Source organism: Diabrotica undecimpunctata, chromosome 9, assembly GCF_040954645.1.
Source record: "Diabrotica undecimpunctata isolate CICGRU chromosome 9, icDiaUnde3, whole genome shotgun sequence".
In the NCBI taxonomy this organism is placed as follows: Eukaryota; Metazoa; Arthropoda; class Insecta; order Coleoptera; family Chrysomelidae; genus Diabrotica; species Diabrotica undecimpunctata.
In genome coordinates, this window is record NC_092811.1 from 126117098 (window position 1) to 126142017 (window position 24920).

The window sequence follows — 24920 nt, forward strand, 5'->3', positions numbered from 1 at the left end:
TTAAGGTTGTTATTAACATTGAGCCAGATATAAAGAAATTATGTGAGGGACACCAGGCCCAAGGAAGCCATTAACAATTCTTTTACACACATATAACCATTTATCATTTTACGAAATGTAAAAATAAATAAATATGGATACTTACCTTTTGTATAGATTCATTATTTGTTTCAATTTAATTGGGTGGGGGGGGGGGGTGATTGTAGTATTCATAACCTACCTAAGTGAAACCTGTCTAAGGGGACGATCATGGGAAAAAGGTTGGGAACCACTGTTCTAACCTATATGCCAGTTTGTTTTAAGTGACACCACATTAATTGTAATTATTATTAAATGCAAACTGGATTATCTGGCAATAATAAAGCTAACAGTAAATTATATCTACTAAATAAAACGTTTGCGAAAGTGTCATTTATGAGCTCAGTTTATTTGTATAAACTGTACATTCGTCCAGTTCTGGAATATTGCGGAACTGTTTGGTGTCCGGTATTAGTGCACGATCGTAATATTCTCGAAAACGTACAGCGGCAGTGCACAAGGATGTCTTTTGGTCGCATTCACATGGGCATATGGGTTTTGCGACCCCTGCACAAATTTTCTGTAAGGTAAAAATAAAAAATAATCTTCCACCTTAACCAGTTTAGGAAGCAAATGGTGCATTGCGCAATAGATCTGTCTTTTGTTAAACAAACTGGTGAGCCCTACATTATGCAAACTGTCCTACGCCATTCGACGGACTTTTTTAGTCAAATTTTATGGCGGTTTGACAATAAAAAAAAGAAATTTTTTCATACAAATATATCAAAAATCGTTTTTTTTTGCATATATGCCGATTTGATTTCACTCGAAAATCTCGTCAGTGGACAGCAATATTACATCAGAAATGAAATTATCTGTACTTAAATTAAAATTTTGTTAAAAAATATTAAAAACTATTCATTCAAGTGTTCAATATAAAATAATGATTTTTGTTTATTAAAAGATAATCTAAAATTAGTGAAAAAATACTTAATGGAATCATATGATCAAGCACTTGAATGATTAAGTTGTTGTATATTGGGAAATTTTGATAATAAGCAGGTGATTGAATTGTATATAAGAATCAAAAACTAGCAAATGAAATTACTATATCAAAATGTACGCTAAGTTTTTAGTTGTATTAGTGATAGCTGCTCTAGCTAGCAGTGAAATTGTAAGGTAATTCAGTAATTTTTATTGCTATTATACGTTATTGTTATATTATATAGCTACTCCTTGGTTCAGATTTACTTTTTCGAATGTAAGAATGATGTGAAACAAATATTTTCATATTAGGATGGTTTTTATGATATCTCTCTTTTCAATCCTAACCATGTGGAGAAAGTATAGTGGTCATCGTGATGTCATGATATCTTCGCGATATATTAAATAACTGTGGAAACAGTTAACATCATTGTCTGACACTTTGTTCTGGATGGAATTCATTTGGGAGAATATCAAGCACTTACAAGCTAGTACGGACACATTTGCAGAATGGAAAATAATAGACTAATCAAAAAAGTATACAAAGCAAGGAGAACAAGAAGCAAAAAGAAAGGAAGGTCAAGGAAAACATGGTCCAGCCAATACTCGAATTAGACAGAAAATGAGAAAAACCATAAGAGTAATGAAAGAATTGACCAGAAAGGAGTGAAAAATGGATAAAGAGTCCGAGATCTTCCAGAGCGCAAACGTGCCACCAGTGGAAAGAAGAAGTATTTGTGTATGATTTTATGTGACCGTATTATTTTATTTAATTTGCATTTCAAAAATTCCATTAAATATTGAAAAATATGCAGACAATAATAGTTTAGCAGTAATATTTTTGTTGTATATTATATTTCTAACACTAGTGCATTTTTGTAGAATTCCTTTGAAGAAACAGCAAAATAATGGACAAAGAAGATTACGTAATGTCGCTAGAAGCCGACTTCGCAGTAAATTTGGAAGTCAAGGTGTAGTGCCCTTAGTCAATGAATACGATGTAAGTTTTTAGATTAAGATGTATTAAAAGTTAATTAGTTAGTCAAAGTATTATTAGGAGATCACAACATAAAAACTGGATAAATATGATAATATTATTTCATAAAAAAAAATGTTGTTAAAATTCTTTATAAAAGGTATATAAATTAAAAAACCCAAACAGGCTATGTCATGAAGACAAAACGTTTTCGGAATCCATATTCCATCATCAGTGTCTAGGTGTACATGTTTTGAGCCACTAAATATCTGGGTAAAAACCCGTTAAAAGTTATATGTAGACTTCGGCAAATATGCAAATAAAAATGTAGAAAATATGCGCATAAATATGCACGTGTTTACCCGAAAATATGCAAATATTTTACAAAATATGCATACAAATAAATAAAAAAATCGTAAAATAGTAACAATTTTATTTAAAAAAAAAAGTGTACATAACTAAATATTTCCTACTATTCATTAAGATTTACATTTATTTTAAGTAACTACATCATTTTTAAGTATGAATAAACTTATTTAAAATTATGGTAACAATAAATGACCAAGTGGTGTTCAAAATTTTCTAACAAAAACTTGTGGCTTCTGTCTAAGTACATATATTTATATATGGAAAAACTTCGTTCAACATCAACTGATGTAACGGGAGCATTTTTCAAACTAACCAAAACATTTGGTTCTAAATTAATTGTTTCCGAAATATTTCCAGCTAGAACACTGACTACTTCAGAAAGAATATGGTAACCTTTATTTTTTTCCATAGTAGCTTCAAATTTTTTTAAAATATCTTTTCCAATATTACCTCTAACGTTCCGACAATATGACGCAAATTCTTTTATTAATGCTGTACTTTCGAACAATGACAGTTTTGGTGATTCTAACTGAGTAATTGTTTTTTGAACAAAACTAAAATTTGATTTTATAAATGAAAGTTCTTGTTGAAGCAAGTTACTCTGAAAAGTTTGTTTAGAATCCAAAAGAGATTGGGAACTTTCATCTGTTAACGTATCAATTATGTTCTTTATTTTAACAAAATGATCTGCATAAAAATTAGCTGCTTCTAACCATGTTCCCCATCGCGTTAAAATAGGTTGTGGTGGAAGAGGAATGTTAGGTAGCATTTCTTTATAAAGTTGAATTCTTATAGGAGATTTAAGAAATACTTTTTTGACACTGGATATCATGGTATTTACAAGAGGAAACTTTTTTCGTATTTCCTCTGCAACTCTGTTTAATCCATGCGCTACACAAGTAACATGTATTAAATCTGGGAAAAATATTTTTAAATTTTGTCCTGATTTCACCATATAAGGAGCAGCATCCGATAAAATAAGCAGTAATTTATTAGAAGGAATAGTTGTCGGAAGAAAAAAAGTTGCTAATGTTTCTTGTATAAAACGCGAAATTGTTAAAGCATTTGTTTTCTCAAGTTGCTGGCATGAAATAAGATGAGATTTTGGTAAGGTATCTTCTTTAAGAACACCAATCAATAAATGAGCAATATACTTTCATGAGGAATCAGTGGTTTCGACTACAGATATGTAAAAATAATTATCTGCAATTTCTTCCTTAATATTAATTAACACCGACGAGTATAGCCCGTTCACATTATTTCTTCATAGAGACCGATCACTTGGAACATTAAGTTTGCAATATTTTTTTAGAAACGAACTAAAATTTACATTTGCTAATTTTGAAAGCGGTATGTTTGCAGACACTAATGCGCGACACAAGTCTTCATTAAAAGTTTCTTGCTCATCTAATTTTTTTGAAGTAGATTGGAAACATTTAGCCATTGAAGTTTGATGTTTTCCTCCTATTTTTCCTTTTTTTGCAATGTGTGAAGCAGTTCTCACATGTTGGTCTATCTGAAATTTCTTCTCACATGCTATCTATAAATAAAAATAAAAACCTTTATTTTAACCCAACCTTTAAAATATAAAAATATACAAGGTGTTTTTGGTTAATCAAATAACTGGTTTGGAAAAAAAAACACTCGCTAAGTGTTTTAAATGCAGTATTAATCCACAAATTAGTTTTTGTTACTAACCATTAGTACATCATATAACTTATTTTAAAATTCAACAAAAGTTTTTTTTTTGTTAATTTAATTACAATAAAAATAATTGTGTTTTAGAATAGCTGACTTCATAAAAAAAAGTAAAGGTGAAAAATTTTTCTAAATACACACCATTGTATTGTACCATGGACAATTTTTTTTTACTAAAGGAAGCTATTTTTCATTTAAAAACAACCTACGAGTACTAAATTTCAAGTAAATACGTTTATTGGTTTTAAAGTTATTGTTGGTATTAACTAAAAGAATTTAATTTTTTTTAATATTAACACCCTGTATCTCGAAAAGTAAATAAGTTTGACCCCTCATTAACTATATCGTTTTGTTCAATTTTTCGAGAAGTATCTACAGTCAAACGTTGTAAGTGTCATTTGGAAACACCCTGTATGTATGAAATATTAGATATTTAATAGAAAATATTAGATACTTACAATTTTGCCACAGACTGAACAGTAGATTTTTCCCATATCCATAGACAGCTCTTTATAAGGTTTAATCCGAGTTGAAGCACTGGTTGTTTTAGGCATTATAAAATCACAATCTTCCTTTTTGTTACGCACAACGAGTGTTTACACTTTGAATATCAAAACAAAAATGATTTACAAATCTGAGCATCAAATTAGAAATGTTTAGGTACCTAATTCAATAAACTGGGAGATTTTGGAAAATCCCTAAATTAGGAACAAAACTATTAGCCGTTTACCTGCTGTTAAGATACAATAAATTGTAGATAGATTTGGGGATTAGATCATAAAATGCAAATTAGCGAACCCTTAGCGATTATCCAATAACTGAATGCCTCAGTGACCGAGACTTTCTAAGAATGTTGAGGGCTACTTAAATTGATCTTCTTTGAAATTGTAAATGTTTTGTACCTGTAGAGATTACGTACTTAGATCATTTCTTGATTAAAATGACTACAAAATTTTATACAAGAATTGAAATAAATTGGTATGTTTAAAAATTTTCAAATACAGTATAAAAATCTGAACTTTTATGCACTTTATGCAAACTTTTATACAAATATGCCAAAATATGAAATATTTGCATAAAATATGCACAATATGCAAAATATGCAATATGCATATTTGCCGAAGTCTAGTTATATGTTACAATTTAGTTTACATTATTTAGTCTTATATATAAGGATGTTAAAGTTACCAGTGAATATGATAACATGGCAATGTAAGACTCTACATGAAGTTCCTGGTCCTGAGACGAAGTGTCTACGAGGACTTGATGATAGCAACTGAGTTTGACTAGCAACATGATGAGTTGCTTTTCTCTTCTCTTCTCTTGTAATTTTTCTCTTCTACTTAAGTTAGGTAGCTGAAAGGTTTCGATGGTAGGTTGTATTTTGTGTAATTTCAAGATTGAATGCTTCCATTGGTTTTCCCAAGACTTTTTAATTTGGGACCTGAAAAGTGGTTTTAGATCTGATGGTAGTTCAACAGATTTGATGTCTGATTTGGTTGTAATTTCTTCTTTTGCAGCAGTATCAGCAGTCTCATTACCTAAAATGGAAAATGTGAAGAAATCCAAATTAATGTTATGTTTGTTCCAGAAGAAGTTGCTTCGTGTATGGCATGAACTAATGGATGTTCGGAATACATATTTTTAATCGAGTCGATGGAGGACATCACATCTGTACATATTGCAGTTTTCTTGGCTATAGTTTGGAAACATAAGCCTTTTAATGCTTGTGGGATGGTGTACAGCTCTATTATATGGATAGAGGTGGATTGTGGAAGAACTTCAGAATGATACTACTGAAAGTTGCTACAGAATGTCCAACACCTGTCTCAGTTTTAAAATAATCTGTGCAGAATCTCGTCATATGAGTTTGTGTTGACCAGTTCTAGGTTTACAGTTGATTTCATTTTTGTGATAATTATTAAGCAAAAATTAATAGACTTTAAATCGTCCTTCAAGTATTATTTTAGAATTAAGAATTAAGGTAGTTCAATTATTGTTTTTTTTTTCAATATCTTAAGTGGATTTAAGAACGATTTACCCTCATAACAAAAATAAATTTAAACCTACCAGCATTAACACACTTTTATTTAAAAACAAAACAAAAACAAAGAGGTTTCGGTGCTTAAGACATCTTATCGTTATTCACATGAAAGATGTTTTTTACCTTACTCTCTTTTTTTATTCTTTTGTAATAATTTGATTTAATTGTTTATTTTTAACGTATTTAAATATTTTTTATTTAGCTTGATTATTATGGAGAAATCGGAGTTGGAACTCCCCCACAAAAGTTCAACGTAATTTTTGACACCGGTTCCACTGATCTTTGGGTTCCTTCGTCCAAGTGCAAGGTCCATGCAGGCCAAGCGAACGGTTGCCGTAAGTATAATTATATTACTGTAAGATCTAACACGTAAATCGTTAGAAATTACAACTGAAATAGTATAATTTGAACATTTATCCATAAAAATGTCTATTATAGCCTTCTTCCTTAACTTCTTCTTCTTTCTTTTATATAGACACCTAAGGTCTGTTTCTTTTTTGATAATAACTTCCTGCATTTTTTAAATTATCAAACCAACTCACTCTTTCTTGATCTTCCAATTCTTCTATGATCATTTTGTGATGATTTACGAACGAACAGAGGAGAGACCGCCTAATGAAATTGAAATAATAGAGAAACTAAAGAAAACTAAGAGCCCAGGTAAGGACGAAGTTACAGCTGAAATATTCAAATATAGAAGACCAGTACTAATTAAACATTTGGATAAGTTGCTGAAAGAAATTTGGGAATAGGAAGATATACCGGAATAATGGACGAAGCCAGATTGTGCCCAATCCACAAAAAAAGCGAAAAAATGTATGCCATAATTACAGGGAAATATCGCTACTAAATGTTCATAATAAAATATTTGAAGTACATATAAAATATAAGATATCACAAAAAATATAAATGGAGAAGAAGACGCAGTGTAGTAGATCAAATTTTCTTTTTGTGTAAAATACAAGCAGAAAGCTACGCACATAAGAAATCTACAGTAGCCCTACTCTTTGGCTTTAAGCAAGCTGTTGACAGAGTAAAACGGAAAGAAATATTCAAGGTAGTACGCCAAATTAGAATTACTAAAAAATTAGTAAGAACGATTAAAGTGAGACTGTGAAAAACAGACAAAAAAAACATATCTCACTATGTCAGAAAAGCTGATTGACAGAAACTAGGAAGGAACTGCATGAAGTTAGCACAGATGTCATAGGATGTTCCTATATGATAGAATTAGCTTTTCTGTCAACATAGAACAGAATATTTAGTCTACCGGACAGAAAGAAAGAAGGCGAATATTTATTCTACGGGACAGAAAAAGAAAGAAAAGAAAGACAGAAGGCGCCAACTACTTTTTGAAGAATTTGAAGGCAAAAATTAATAAATAAAAATAAAATAATTATTTAAATATAAATTAATAAAGATGTGACGTTTATAACGTTACAAGTTTGCGCATTCAGTTCTATCTCCCTTTTTGTGTATAGGAATTTTAATGGACTTGTTCCATTCTTGAGGCATTTCTTCGGCATCCCTTGGCTCACTAAGTTGGCATCACCAACTTAGTGAACTAATACTTCTAGTATTAGCTCACTAAGTTGGTTTATTAAAGCCTCTCCTCCATATTTTAAATTCTTTGTCAAAATGCCGCTCTCCTGGGGTTTTTTGATGTTTTATATCTTTTATTTTTTTTTTAATTTCTTCCCTTGGGGGCTTTGGTATTTCTTCTATTACTATTTGAGGTTTAGAAACATTATTTTCCACCTTTCCCATATTTGGTCTTCGTCCACTATCAGGTTTCTTTGCTTATCTTTTACATTCATTGTTCTTCCCTGAACGAAAAAAAGAAAGTGCAACGTAAATTTAATTATCAAAAACTGCGAAAATTTGAGATAGTGCAGGATTATCAAAAGGATATACAAAAAACCTACACCAAACAAGATAGTACTACTGTAAGTAACATACAACAAAATAACTGTTTCGATGACGAATTTAGAACATAAGTTAAAAAAAGATCAGATTTGAGAGTATCAAGAGAGTATATGGATGATAAAGTAAAGCGTATTGAAGAAAATTATAATAGGATTTACAGATTTCAGCAAGAGCTTTGACGAATTAAAATGACAAATATATAAATAAACGGCGAAAGGAGTAGAATTCGTCAAACCGTTTGTGTATGGATTGATATCAATATATTCTGCTATTTCTCACTTTAAGTGGTATCTACAAAAATGCCTTATATTTTGCCGTCTAATAGTAAATCGTTTTCGTTTAAAACTATTAAAATTAGACATATGAGAACTTAAAATGCCAAACTGAAAAAAAAATAAAGCACCAAAGAGGAAAAAATAAAAAAGAATAATAAACCAAGCTATGAGCCACATAGGCCGTGAGAGCTAAATTATATTTGTGTTTATTTCGACTTTTCCCGGAGCTTTTCCTTTTATCCTCTTCTGTATTACTTTCTCTAATTCCTCTATTGTTAGCTCTTTTGAGGTTTCGTCTACTTTGTTTGATTATTTTTAGTTTAATGTTTGCTCTTTCTCATTTATTTTTTCTCGTCAATAGTTCTCGGTAGTGATCTGCTCATACTTACTTACATTATAGTTTATTTTTACGAACGAGAGAGTAATTAGCATAATTTTAACTGGTACCTCCGACCACTCCATGGGCGTGCTCAAGATTAATTGAAAAAATACTTTGAATAATTGTAAAAAATAAATGAATTATTTCAGTGTTATAAAGTGTTATGTGTATGTAAACAAAAGTGACCTCTTTTATCACACACCATATTAGAACTGACTGGCCTACATTAAAAAGGGTTTTAAAAAATTCACATTTTTTTTAATTTTTAAAAATTACAAAAGAGAAAAAGAGTTTTTAAAACCGTCTAAGGTATGTTAAATAGATGAATAAAAATATTAATATAAAACTTACAGCTACTTGTTACAAATCCAAATCAGATTCAGAAGATGAACTTTCAAAACCAAGATTTATAATAACTGGCTCGATCATTTTATCAGTAATATTGTCCAGCTTCCACATTTTTTCCTCTTCTTTAATAGTGTGATTTACTGCCTTTTCCCAGTTTTCAGGTTTTACATTATTTACGGCCTCCAAAAACAACTGTTTAACATCATGAATTTTAAAAGTGGTATTTTTTCTTGAAACTTCACTCTTTATCTGTGCCCATACCAGTTCAATCAGGTTTAATTCACAATGATATGGTGGGGATCTAAGTACTGTCATTCCACGATTTTTGGCAATTTCATCAATTTCGTATTTTTTAAATTTTTCTTTATGAAGGGCACACAACGAATCAAGTTCCTTTCTTATAGATCCGGGATGGTACGTAATATTTTTTGAACTCAGCCAATTCTGCAAGTCTTTTTTTAACCACTTGGTTGTGGGCAGTCCTTCTATAAGTCTGGAGTGATAACTTGCATTATCCATTACTATTACACAGTTCTTAGGAAGAAGATCTATCATTTGTTCGAACCATTCTTGAAAGACATCAGCGTTCATGTCTTCATGGTAGTCACCGGTACGAGTTGATTCAAAAGTTAATAAACCACCTTCAACAAAACCGTCTGAACTGCCAATGTGTACTATTATCAGCCTGCGTCCCTTTCCTGATGGTGGGTTTAAACCAGTAGATAAGTTATTTACAAAAGCGTGCCTTTGACTTGTAACAGTTTCATCCTGCCAAAATTTATTTGGTGTATGACCCTCGTTGATTCATGTTTCATCAAGATAAAATATTTTTCTTTTTTGGTTTCTCATTTCCTTTATGGTTTTTAGAAAATGTCTTCTCCATATGACAATATCGCTTTTTTCTAATAAAATAGACTTTCTGGGATTCTTTTTCCAGCGGAAGCCTATTTCTTTTAAAAGGTTCCATAACGTACTTCGACTCATTTCTGGGTAATCCTTATCATCTCGAACTGAGACAAGAACTTTATCCAATGTTGGAAATTCTTGTCTAAAGAAGAATTCATGCACTTTCCGTCGAAGTCCTTCTTTAAAATGATATTCTATTTGAAATTTTGGTTTCCCTGGAGCATTACGTGGCATTTGAAAACTACCACATTTCTCTTCTTTAATAACTCTGTAAATCGTAGATTTCCCAACACCAAGTGTACTGCTAACTAACTCAACGGTCTCATCAACACTTTCACATAAACGATTGTCTGTAAATGATTTAAAACAATTAAATATTAATGTTTTTTCATTAACTGTTAAAGGACCAATTTTTCGGCGTTTACACGGCACTTCCAAATTTTCCATAACACTAGTATACACAATAAACTGCACCTTGCAACTGAAGTACCTACTTTTAGTGAACTGTTAAGAATTTTGAATACGCTACTTGGACCTTCCTACAAAATGGAAAACCCCACTATCACATTTTCTGTGGAATAAGTTTAGAAGGTTATCTAGTCAATTACTGTCGTAGATTCCTGGAATTAAAGAATAAAATGTTTGATTGTTGAAACCCTTACTTCGTGGAATGCACTCATTTCAGATAAAATAAAACGTTTTATTTTATCTAAAGAATTAAACTTTATTTTGCAAATAGGTAGGTACTTATTAAACTTTTATTGGTTATATATAACCAATAAAATAAACATCTTACATTTCTTGCAAATTCATTAGTACCTGTTAACCTCCATCACTCCGACACTGCCAACCTTATTTAGGGATTAGTAACCCTCACAACTATTGTATTCTATTCTGCTCCAACCTTTATACCTGGTGGTCATAGTGAATTTAAAATTGTTTTCCTATATACTTCTGTAAACTTGTTGACAAATATCTGTTTTTCATTGAGTTACCCGTATCAACAGTTTAGGGATTTGCATACATAATTTATTGTTTTATTACTCTCTCATACATAAAAATACACTATAGATATCCTCGTTTATAATCAGTTAAAATATGTTTTAATTTTAGAAAACCACAAACAATACGATTCTAGCAAATCTTCAACATACCAAGAAAATGGAGGATACTTTTCTATCCAATACGGATCGGGATCTTTGAGTGGTTTCCTATCTCAAGATAGTGTAGAGGTGAGTTTTAAACCTTCCATAAAATGAGTTACACTTATAACGTAGCAGACATAAATAGTGCAAACAAAATATTAGGCTTAATTAGGAAACGAATTTAATATTGTACCTACAATACAATAAATCTAATACTGACTGTTAGAACATGATCCTAAATTATAGCAGTTGGATTAAGAATTGTCTTATCTTCTTTATGTTTAAATGCTCTTTTTCGATCTTTGTTTTATTCGATTGTTTGTTATGAGCTTTCCAACCCTTTACATATTTTTTTAAATTATTTTTTAATTCTTTTAGCTACTTTCGTTTCTCCCTTTTTTTCTTTGTTCCTGGTTATAGGCATTTGTTTTTTTTTCCGTCATCAAATTTTAGCCCATCTTTTCCAGACGTAACTTACACTTCTTTTTCTTTTTTGTTTATTTAATCGATTTTCATATATTCTGGTAAGATCAACAATTCCATACTTCATTCAACAGCAGTGATAATCAAACGACGACCTTGACTAGTTAGTAATTTTTATCCAGTAGGCGGTATCCAGTAAATATTACAGGCGCTTAAAGAATGCAGGCTAGATTATAGATAAACTAAATTATTATACAAAATATACCTGCAGGCAACAACCACTGTCAGATTACATACTAACAGTAATCGCATAAAAATAGAACGGGGGGTTAGACAAGGAGACCCAATGTCACCTAAACTTTTTAATACGGTGCTAGAACATGCTTTTAAGAATTTGGATTGGATGACAAAGGAAATAAAAATAGATGGAGAATATCTAAACAACTTACGTTTCGCCGATGATATACTTATAATAGCTGAAGATCTAGGTATGGCAAGAGAGATGGTACAGGAACTCGTTGTGGTTACAGAAAGTGTAGGTTTAAATATAAATATCTCGAAAACAAAAATCATGACCAATTTGGTACCCAACCAGAACATCAGTATTGGTGGGAAAGAAATAGAACTCGTAGATAGATATAAATACCTGGGACATGAAATTATGATTGGCAGGGATAACCAGACTCATGAACTGAAGAGAAGAATCGGCCTTGGGTAGGCAGCATTTGGAAAACTGAGAGAAACTTTTAAAAGTGAGCTGCCCACATGCCTAAAGAGAAAGGTATTTGATCAGTGCGTCCTCCCAGTCTTGACGTATGGAGCAGAAACACTTACCTTAACAAAAGCAGCAGCTACCAAACTGAGAGTGACGCAGAGAAGAATGGAGCGGTCCATGTTAGGAATAACTCTGCGAGACAGAATAACCAACGAAGACATCAGGAGAAGAACCGGAGTGACTGACATCATCGAGAAGATAGCCAGACCAAAAAGGAGATGGGCAGGACACATAGCCAGAATGACAGATGGGCGATAGACAAAGAGGTTATTGGAATGGAGGCCAAGTGAAGACAAGAGAAGCGTCTGTCGACCACTTACAAGATGGACTGACGATTTAAAAAGACTCAATAAAAACTGGATGAGAGCGGCGCAAGATAGACGGGGTTGGAAACATGAGGAAGAGGCCTATGTTCAGCAGTGGACATTTGAAGCTGGATGATGATGATGATCCAGTAGATAAACTTACAACTCAAAGGTTTATCAAGTCGATTCAACATAAACAGAAACATTTTTGTAAAAACGTCATGTAATAATCCAGGTTTTACCCAGATGAAAAATATTAATGCCTTATCTTCTTAGATTTTGAATTTATCTTAAATATCATTACCTCCAATAAATTATTTCTTCTTTATACGCCTTCACTGTCTATCTATCAAGCCTTGTAATACTTTAATGGGGTAAATTAATGAATTAACTAACTAATACAAGCATAATGAATGCTTGTATTTAACTAAAAAAAAATAAGAGCATATTTTTCGTTTATACTTGAGTACATATTGCTAGATTTTAACCAAAGCTTTTCCTAATCGATTTTTTTAAGCGAAGCTTCTGTACGCGCCAATCTCCCCTACTTAAGTTTAAGTTCGGTGCGCATAGATGCAGAGTTCACCTGCAGAACGAAAGACACACAAAATCATCGTGCTATTTTAATGCAATAAATACAAAGCATTTATAGTGCAGTTTCATTTAATTCAGCAAATACAGAACACTTCAAGCGTAAGCTACTGGCGTATTATTTTTTTTTCTATAGTAAAATGCTGAGCCAAACGTCACGAAACTAGCGCCACGAGAAGGCGTCACGGGTAGCGTCACAAAATAGTGTTTATTCACATCGACTTACTACTTTCGATAAATTCGTTTCAAGTCATCATGTATATATTCTAAGCAGATTTATATTAAAAACTGCATTAAAAATAACTTATAAAATACAGACATGAAAAGTAAAATATTTAAAGAATATCTGTAAATACAAGATTCGATTCGTAATAATTGTCAAAAAAGACACAAATGTCATTTAATGAATACCAATACTTAATCAAATTTTGTTGAATTTTTCTGACATTCCTCGCATTTGAAATAATTTCATATAAATACAATCATTATTTTTAAACATCTTATTTAGTTTATATATTAATTTATATTTTATATATTTTATTATTATTTAATATTAGTTATTGAATTATTTTAATATAATTCAATTTGTTTTAAATATAAGTAATAAGTAAATAATAAAATTACTTGATTCAATTTTAAAAATTATTTAAAATTTAAAAATATAGAAAATATAGTATGAAGCTTCGGGGTAGTCTACTCTTTTCCTTTTTCTTGTTTTTTAATTTATAATTTTGTTTTAGGTTGGTGGTCTTTCTGTAAAGAATCAAATCTTTGCTGAAGCAACTGACGAGACCTCTCAATCCTTCGTTACGAGTACATTCGATGGTATTTTAGGATTAGCTTACCCTCAGCTCTCAGATCAAAATATTCCTCCAGTTTTCCAAAATTTGATTGACCAAGGTGTTGTAGACAAACCAGTATTTTCCTTCTATCTCAGTCAGTAAGTATATATAGATAAATTTAGGTTTAGCGAGATCTTTTTTGCTTTTGGGACTGTGCCCATTCAGCCAGCAACATTTTTTAAAATTAACGCTATTAACAACTATTGTTGTGAGTTAATTCGTTAATTTTTTATGTGTCTTGTTAAAACTATCATGTCTTTTCTGGTATTCTCCTATTTCTGCGCATTGTTATTTTAACCATCGTTCTTTCGCTTTCCTAATTCTGTATTTTATTAGTTGATCCACTTTTTGGTAAATCTGATTATCTTTGTTTTTATATTGACGTCTTTCTTCCATTAAATCTAAAATTTCTTCCGTCATCCATTGCTTCTTTTTATATCTGGTTGGTATTAGAATATCTTTTTGACTTTTATCTATTTCTGTCTTTATTAATAACCATTTTTTATCCGTCTCAGTATTTTGTAGAATTTATTCTTTAACATTCAATCCGTTGTTGATTTCATCTGCCAGGCGTTGTTTTATGTGTGAGTTCCTTAATTTACTTGTATCGATTTTTGCATTTGTTGTTCTTCGTTTTATTATTTTCATTTTGAGCCTAATTTTAGTCACTACTGGGTTGTGATCTGATCCTATGTCGGCACTTGGATAGGTTTTTGCGGATATAATTGCATTCCTGTATCTTTGTCTAACTAATACATAGTCCATTTGGTTTCTTACAATTCTCTCTTCTTGATCTGCTGGTGACTTCCAGGTATATGATCTTCTCTGTGGCATTTTGAATAATGTATAATATATATATATATATATATATATATATATATATATATATATATATATATATATATATATATATAATGGCTATACACCCCAGTGTGGGGTTAAACCGCAAATGCTTTCTAGATCCGATTTCTTAAGTGGATCAGTCTTATTTGTTTATCTTATCTTCTTGACAATATCTCTCCATTTTTTCCTGTCTCTAGTTCTTCCTCTCCATTCTCTGACTCCTGCCCTTTGGAGGTCTTCTTCAACTTCTTGCAGCCACTTTGATCTCGGTCTTCCCCTTCTCTTTTTACCTCCTGGATTCCATTCTATCATTGCGTATGTCACTGCCTCATCGCCTGCTCGCCAAATGTGACCTAACCATCTAACTCTGCATTGCTTTATTTTAGTTACGATGTCTTCCTTAAGTTCTTCCTTAATTTCTGCATTTGTTCTGCTTCTATATTCATTTTGCTCTGTTCTGATTGGTCCTAGTATGGTTCTCATAATCTTTCTCTCTGCTATTCTTAAGTCTTCTTCATCTTTTTTAACCATCGTCATTGTTTCTCCTGCATATAATAATATTGGCCTAATTATGGTGTTATAAATGCTCATCTTACTTTTTTTAGTCAGTGTTTTGCTTTTAAGTAATGTTTTGTTTGCAAAATAAGCTTTATTCGCTGCTAATATTTTTTCTTTTATTTCGGATTTCCTTTCTCTTGATTTACTTATTGTAACTCCTAGGTATTTGAAGTATTCTACTTCTTCAAACTCAGAACTTCCTATTTTGATTTTTTCTTTCATTGGTTTGTTCCCTAATCTTAATATTTTTGTCTTTTCTTGATTTAATCTTAGCCCCATTACCTCCCCTTTCTCTCTTATTTCTTCTAGCATTTCTTTCATTATTTTTCTGTTCTTTGCAATAATAGTAATATCGTCTGCATATGCAATTATTTGACCACCTCTTGTTCTGAGATTTCCTTTATTTATATTTCGTAGTACATATTCTAATGCTAGATTAAATAGCGTTGTTGATAATGCATCTCCTTGTTTCATCCCTTTATTTATAATGAATTCCTCTGTCTCTCCTCTTTGTGTCTTTATGCTTATTTTTGTAGTTCTCATTGTCATTTCTATTAATTTTCTGAGTTTATGTGGAATTTTTAATTTTTTAAGTGCTATCATTAACCCGTTCCTTTTAATTGAATCAAATGCCTGTTTGAAGTCTATGAATAACATTTCCAATTCTAATTTATACTCGTTTGCTTTTTCCATTATTTGTTTTATTGTGTGTATTGCATCTATTGTAGATCTTCCTTCTGTGAATCCACATTGGTACTGTCCTACTGTCATCTTTGTGATCTTTGATAACCTCTTTTTTATTATTGATGTCAATATTTTATATGTTGTATTTAGTAACGTTATTCCTCTATAATTTTCACAGATTTGTTGGTCTCCCTTTTTATGTACTGTTATGATCTGCCCTACCTCCCAGTCCCCTGGCATTTTCTCTTCTTTCCATATATTTTTCAATAGTGCCAGTATTTTTCCTCTTAGTTCCCTTCCCCCGTATTTTATTAGTTCCATATTAATGCCATCTTTACCAGGGGCTTTTCCATTTTTGCTTCTCTGTATTACTTCATCTAATTCCTCTAATGTTGGTTGTTTTGAAATTTCGATATCTACTTCATCTGCTTCTTCTTCGTGCACCGTTTCCTCCTCGTTATGCATTTCTTCTTCTGTTGTTTCCTCCGTCAAGAGCTCTCTGTAGTAATCTCTCCATACTTGTTTGTATTCTTGGTCCTCTATTATCACTATTCCCTCTCTATTTTTTATTCCGTTTGTTTTGCACTTGTATTTTTTGTTTTGTTCTTTAATTTTTTTGTAAAAACTTTTCGTATTTCTGTTTGTTCTTTCCTGCTCTATTTCCTGCATTTTTTTGTCTACCCATCTTCTTTTATTTTGCCTTATCACTTTCTTAGCATTCCTTCTTAATTTTTCATATTCTTCTCTGTCTTCCTCTTTATCTGTTCTTAGCCATTTATTTCTGGCTTGCACTTTTTTTCCTGTTATTTCTCTACATTCCTGGTTATACCATTCGTTTTTTGTTTTAGCCTGACTTTTACCTATCTGCATATTTGCACCTTCTTCTATTGATTTTTTGATCGTCTCCCATTCTGTGTTTATATCTTCTGCTTTATATTTCTTTTTTATTTGAACTGTTACTGCCTCTTCATATTTTTTTCTTACTTCTTCATTACTCATTTTATTGACATTCCACTTTTTATGTTGGTTTTTTTGTTTTGTTTCAATTTTAACTTTTTGTCTTATAGTGGCTGTGACCATGTAGTGGTCTGAAGCTGCACACGCACCTCTGAACGTTCTTACATCTTTTATTGACGATTGCTTTCGTTTATTAATCATTATGTGATCAATTTGACTATATGTTTTCTGATCTGGTGACCTCCATGTTACCTTATGTATTTTAGGGTGTTCAAATTTTGTTGAGCTTATTAACAAATTTGTTCTTGTTGCTAGGTTACATAGTCTTTGCCCATTGTCATTCGTGTTTTCGTGTATTGTATGCTTTCCTGCAATTTGTTGTAAAAAGTCCTCTTTTCCAATCTGGGCGTTGAGGTCTCCTAGTACAAATATGACATCTTCTTTGGGTATTTTTTCAATCTCCTCTTCGACCCTATCATAAAAGATTTCTTTTTCGTCTGCATTGCTTGTTTCTGTGGGGGCGTATAAATTCAAGACTGATATATTAAATGGTTTGCTGTTGACTCTAACATAGGCCATCCTTTCGCATATTGGCTTGAAATTTATAATTTTCTCTCTTAGGTGCCTTATTATCATAAATCCCACGCCTTTTTGCCCTTGTTTCTTTCCTCCTGAATATAACATTGTAAAGTCTTGTTTGTCAATCTGTCCCTGTCCCTCCCACCGTAATTCTTGCAGTGCTGCAATATCTATTTTATACTTTTTGAGTTCTTTTTCTATTTCTAGCATTTTTCCTGGAGTTAGCATGGTTCTTATGTTACATGTGCTTATTTTCAACTCTTTATTTTTTTTGTTCTGTTGTCTTCGTTTTTTATTTTTGTTTTCTTGTCTATCTTTCTTTATTGCACTTTTGTTGTACCCGGGTTTATCTGCAGTCATTTCCTGTTTTTTTGCCTCGTCCGTCAACGAATAATGCATCGTCTCATCCCTTGCTAGTTTTTTGAACCACCTCCATGATGGTCCTCCAGCTGATTGGTGTTTCTATTCCATCTCCTTTCTAGACCATCTATTATAAGTTTGTTGGCTTTAATTTGGACATGTTTACCTTTCTTTATTTCATCTTTTGCTATTCTTCGTATTTCCTTCTGTATTTGTAATTCCTCTGTCGTTAGATCATTGTTTATATATATTTTTTCTTTTTTTACTTCTTTAAGTTTACTTTTGTTTTCCATAATTTTTGTTTTTTCTTCTTTGTTTGGCAGTCTGACTAAACATGTTTTATCTCCTAGTTTCACTGCTTCTTCTATATTTAGGCTAATATTTAGCTCTTTTGTCATAAAATTTCCTATTACTTCTTTTAGTATTCTTCTATCTCCAGTTTCTATTGTCATTCCCTGTATTATCACATTATTTTCTTTTCTTATTCTATCCAGCCTTTCAAGGCGTCCTTTTGTCTCATTCAGATCCTTTTTGATTTGTTGAATAATGTATAAGCTATAACAAAATTATTGTTTTGGCGAAATTCGATAAGCCTGTCACCCCTTTCGTTTCTGTTGCCCAGACCATATCCTCTTGTACATTCTTCTACTTTTTCTTCCCAAACCTTTGCGCTAAAGTCTCCCATTATAATTGTTACATCTTGCGTTTTAATGGATTTTAAAATGTTGTCTAGGTCTTCGTAGAAAGTTTCAAGATCGCTCTCTGGTTTGTCCGCAGATGGAGCATAAACTTGTAGGACGTTTATTTTCGGATCTGCGTAACAGAGTATTTTTATTTTTTCCCATTCTGTATCCTCTTCCTTTGTTAAAGCTTTTGATGATTTTATTATTGATTTAATTAAAAAGCATCTTGTCTTATTCCGCTGCATGTTTCTATAGGTTCTGTAAGTTGTTTTGGCCGATGTTTTCGATAGTTTTTATAATATTTAGGATTTTAAGTTTTCTATTACACAGAAGATGAATTACATCTTTGAGTTTTACTCTGTCAAACGCTTTCTTTACGTTAATCAGACACAGAAATGCTGGTCTATTATACTCTAGTGATTTCTCAGTAATTGGCTTTATAACGAATATTGTTTATTGTTGTTCATCTGCTAAACTTATTCTCTGATTTATTATTACTTGTAAAATTTTAGTTGTTTTAGGGTATAATAGCATTTAACAGGTTTATACCTCTGTAGTTTTCTGGCTGTTTTTTATCTTCTTTTTTGAACAGTAGAATTAGTTCGCTCGTTCTCCATTCTTCCAGTATTTTTTGTACATATATCTTGTTATTCACGTTACATCCCTATCACAGATATTTAATGTAATGTAAACAGCAAGGAAATAAAGAAGGAAAAATTAAGTGATAATTAGCCTAGTAAAGAGTAATAATTATTTAAGTAATTATTATATATTCCAAATTAATAAAGAATAAATTCGACACAGTTTAACGTATACATTTCAAAGTAAAAACAAAACAATTGACCCAGTTTAACACAAGCCTGAATGTTTAAAAAATTACGACACTTAGACCTTGTTGGAAATTAATACAAGGTAAGAATTGTTAAACAAGTGAGAAGAATTGAGCTGACTAAGAAGTTTTTACATAGCGTGATCCAGTAACACATGGAATAGATGGCATAATCAGCGAATACATAAAAAACAAGCAGAAGTTGGTCAGCAGTCAGTAAGAACTCGGCGCCTGAGGGTGGCCCACGCGAGAGGCACCGAGTGAGCGCGCTATTTAACTCGACGGGATAGTGTGACGTATAAAGTGTCGGCAACTGGAGATTTCGAAGGTTCGCAATCTCAAATCCCGGTAGACTGGAGGCGTATCCCCTAGCTAGAGCCTAGATACGCGGAGGTAACTAAGATCTATATACTAACCCCAGGTATATCTAATGATACGGAATTGTCTGACCTTTCATTCCTTGCTTGTCTCTTCTCGTCTCCCTTCGCGCCTGATCGAACATTTTTGGTCTTAACCGATATTCTGTAGTGTACAGTCTAGTTAATACATTGTAAATTCGAAATTTGTTTTTGTTATTCCTAGCCGTTACAGGTCGAGACTAGAAGAGATACCCATTTCGCTTATGCAGTGCTCCGGCTTCTAACGTAAGCCCATAGCCTCTCACTCTTTGCAGGAGCTGAGACCGAGAAGTCCTTAATTCCCTTCCTTTCCAAAAAATTTCTCTACCCTCTTGTAAATCCGCGAGGGCGAAACCAGTCAGTCCAGACTAGTGGAGCCAGTAAGCCTTGCCCCGCTCTCAGGGATAAGTATCCCCTAAGAATTGTAGAGGCCTTGATAAGGATATTGAGACAGACGTCGTCTACCATGGTGACAGCCTTTATCAGAGGGAGACAATTCATTAGAGGGGTTTATTAGATTTAATTACAGCTTCAATCCTAAATTATCACGCTTAACCCCCCCAATCTATTAGAATGGTGTCTTCACCCCCAATATATTTATATTTATTATTACAATAGTAATTATGTATTATTAGAATGGTGACAGCGGTGTTCACCCCCTACTGATTATTAGATTAAGCTAATCTTACTTTTTAAATTTCAGAGAAGCCAATGGCGATAAAGGAGAACTATTGCTTGGTGGATCAGATTCGAAGTACTATAAAGGAGATTTTGCCTATACACCAGTATCAGAAAAACTTTATTGGCAAGTTACTGCACAAGGTATTTCTGTAGACAGCCATAACTTATGTCAACGTGGATGTGAAGCTGTTATAGATACTGGTACTTCTTTGATCTATGGACCAAGCAACGATGTTGAAGTTATCAACAAGGTTAATATTATTTACCAAATATTCTTTCAATTGACGTTTTTAATTATCTAAAGTATCAAATTTCATTATTTAATATTAAATAAATATGTTAATATTTTTAGGCAATTGGCGCAAAATATGACTACTCTCAAGGTGTTTACACTATTGATTGCAATACCGATTTGAGCAGTCTCCCTGATGTATCTTTTAAATTTGGAGGCAAGCAATTTGCCATACCTGCCAAAGCTTACATCGTCAAAGTAAGTATTTTTCGTTTTGTCTTCGTAGTCAGTCATAAACATGTTATAGCATTATTGGGAAACGTCGCCTATATTTTTAATTAAATGTCGCCATTTGGATATTAAATATATAAAAGACAAAATATTGGTTGTATAAAATTTATTTGGTGAATTTAAATCGTGTCGCATTAAGAAAATCAGAAACAATTTAACTGACCATCCATCTTGCTGGAAATCCCAGGTCTTTCTACGTTATTAAGTTAAAGAACAGAAGAAGAAGGTCATTCAAATTTTGTAAAAATAATTGGCAAAATTACACTTCCTGCCTAACACAAAATGCAAACGCCACTTAACTATGGAAAAAAATTTCACAAATCCAAGTCAATAAAACTAACCTTAAAATTCCTCCTCTAATCTTCAACAACACAGCCAAGTAATTTTTGACACTATCGCTAATTATTTCGAAGACAAATTCAATATAAGTAATACTACTTCCCCGCCCAGACCTTAACACACTCGATGTTTCTCCACCATCTCCTCAACTTCACATGATGTCACGTTATGAACGCCTCTTTTACCCTACATGAACTAAAATTTCCATTGTCTTCGTGTAAAAAATCTGCTGCTAGTTCCAATGTATATCCCTTATATATTTTTAAAAAATCTCTCCAATACGTCTCTATCCAAACATCTCGAAACTTATAACCATATCGGAAACATACATAAATTCCCAGATATTTGGCATAATTATATAATCATTCCATTTGAACGAAAAATCCTTAGACACATATATAAGGGGGTAAAGGAAAATGACATATGGCGCAGAAGATATAACTTTGAACTGTACACAGCATACAACGAACCCGAGATCATAACATCCATAAAGATCGGACGTCTGCGCTGGATGGGCCATGTTGAACAAATGTTGGATACTGAAACACCAAAACATATTATGAGACAAACACCAGTAGGAAGAAGGTCAAAGGGAAGACCCAAACTTAGATACATGGAACAAGTGGAGCAAGATCTGAAAACACTTAAGATTACCAACTGGAAAAACAAAGCAAGGAACAGAACAGAATGGCGGAAAATCCTAGAACAAGCCAGGACCCAGAAAGGGTTGTTGAGCTACTGATGATGATGATGATATAATCATTCCAATTAAAAAACTAGATTAATCGTCTGTAGCTCCTAAATCTTTTTATTCGATTTCTAACACTTGTACTAGGTACCTGAAGACTTCTTGAAAAAACAATTAATAAAACACTCACTTGATTCCTTAAAAAGCATAATATCATTTTCTTCTTCTTGTGCCACTCCTATCGGAGATTGGAAATCATCAAGGCTATCCTGACCTTGTTTACAGCTGACCTAAAGAGTTCATTAGTGGTACAGCCAAACCAGTCTCTCAAATTACGCAATCATGACATTCTTCTACGGCCTGGATTCCGTTTTCCTTCTATTTTCCTTGCATTATATTTTGAAGTAATGCTTATTTACGTCCTCTCATCAGGTGACCCAAATAGTCGAGTTTTCTTCGTTTGACCGTTGACAAAATTTCTGGGTCTTTTCCTATCCTTCGCATTACTTCAAAGTTTGTGACTCTTTCAACCCAACTTATCTTCAGCATTCGACGGTAGCACCACATCTCGAAACTTTCAATATTTTTTATGTTGTTCTGTTTGAGAGTCCAGGCCTCTACACCGTATAATAGCGTATTAAATACGTAGCCCCTTGGCATTCTTAATCGAAGAGGGATGCTTATATCGCTGTTGCAGAATTATTTCCTCATCTTTATGAAGGTGGCCCTGGCAATTTCGATACGTCTTTTTATTTAATTCTTTTGGTCTCCAGTTTCGTTTATTGAAGTCCCCAAGTATTTGTAACTTGATCCTTTTTCAATTTGAATGATATTTATAGTAATATGTGCTGGTTGTGTCATGTTCTTACTGAAGACCATATACTTGGTTTTTTTGATATTGATACTTATGCCATAATTGTTGCAGGCAATATTTATATTTGTAAGTAATCGATGTAGTTCTTCTACTGTTCTTGCAACTAGTAGAGTGTTGTCTGCGTATCGAATATTATTTACAACCTCTCCATTGATTACGATTCCTTCGTTTGCTTGCAAAAGGGTTTCCTGGCAGATGCTTCCACTATAAACATTAAATAGCAGCAGTGACAAAATGCATCCCTGTCGTACTTCTCTACGTATTTCTATTGCTTGTGATATCTCATTTTCTATTTTGATGTTAGCTTTCTGATTCCAATATAGGTTGAGAATTATTCTGAGATCTTTATTATCTATGTCCTTTCTTTCAAGAATGTCTCTTAGCTTATCATAGCGTACTCTGTCAAACGCTTTTTCAAAATCGATAAAACATGCATGTACTTCCTGATTAACATCTAGGCATCTTTGTGTAAGAACATTCAAACCGAAGAGAGCTTCTCGAGTACATAGTACCTTTCTGAACCCTATCTGTGTATCACTAATATCTATAATATCATTACTGATGCTTAATCCGGCTTCCGACGTCATCGGTCTACTCTTGACAACCTTCTTCTTCTTTAGACACACATTTCTTAAGCAATCAATAATCATTAAGATATCATAGCAACTATATTTTACATTGAAGGGGCATTTGATTAAATCTCCAGAAGACCAATAATTAACAAACTCTCCTACTATAATTCAGATGGTAATATTTTCTATTTCTTAAAAACTTTCTAACTGGAAGAATCTTTAAAGTTCTTGCTAACTGGTAAACTTTCTCAATATCTTCCTTAAAATCAAGATGTCCCTCAAGGATCTATATTAAGTTCAACTTTGTTCATTCTTGCAATTAACGAAATTTGCAGGTTCTTATAGAAACTTATAGAAAGTGCAGTAAATCTACTTCAAGATAGATCTGATGAACTAGGATTATCACTCTCTCAGAACAAAAAGTAAATTAAAAAATTTTAACTCTATCTTCGAATGATTATTTCAAATATTCTCTTTTATTCCTAGTAAGTCTAAAGAGCTCTTTTCTTAAGAGCTTTCCTGCCAAACTACCTACTACCTTTAAAGTAGTTTCGCTGTTAATTGATACAGCACTAACAAGAATAATTATGCGCTGAGTCTTGGTGCAATCCTACTATCATTTGAAATATATCAGTCCATTTCATAATCTGTTCTAGTAATTACTACCTCACATATATCTCTCACAATCTTCACATATTCACTAGAAATTTGTTTTTGAGCACCCACCAAAGAATCTCTGGGGAAACTTTATCATATGCTTTATCAAAATCAATGATCATGTCAAAATGTTTTTCTTTATTCCTGTATTTTTCCATTAACTTCCTTATAATGAAAATTATGTACCTGGTCTTGTACAAAACCAAACTGATTTTCTGATATTTCCGTAGTTTGTGCATTGTTATATATCTTATTTCTCTTTGTTTGTTGATATAATGCCTACGTACAAATAATTAATTAATATGCTGTTTTTTTTAAGGACGCAGATATTTGCCTATCAAGTTTCTTGCCCCAGGAATTTTTCCTCTCTGGATTTGAATGGTTGGTTGGAGATTCATTCCTGAAAACCGTATACAGTGAATTCGATTTTGGCAACAACCGTATTGGATTTGCCGAACTTGCTTAAATGTATATAAATTTATAAATAATTAATAAGGAAATAATAATAAATATTAAAATATAATACAGTGTTTTTTATTATATATACATTATTTATGCCGAATTTTTTTGAACAGCTTTTGCAGAAAAAAAAAATTAATGTGTTCGTGGAAGAAAAATCACCTACCTCGACGACCAATTTGTTTTCCGAAACAAATGTTTATTGATACAAATATATTTGAATAGAATTTAA

General features: G+C 32.2%; 1 protein-coding gene across 1 annotated transcript; it reads left to right on the forward strand.

The window, feature by feature from the left end:
- Positions 1–1038: 1038 nt before the first annotated feature.
- LOC140451413 (lysosomal aspartic protease-like) lies at positions 1039–24752 on the forward strand. The gene is made up of 8 exons (XM_072545202.1): positions 1039–1197; positions 1885–2002; positions 6292–6424; positions 11037–11155; positions 13903–14102; positions 20599–20827; positions 20929–21066; positions 24549–24752. Exons 1-8 carry the CDS (start codon positions 1136–1138, stop codon positions 24693–24695), a joined length of 1146 nt encoding a protein of 381 aa, XP_072401303.1. The 5' UTR covers positions 1039–1135; the 3' UTR covers positions 24696–24752.
- Positions 24753–24920: the final 168 nt, after the last annotated feature.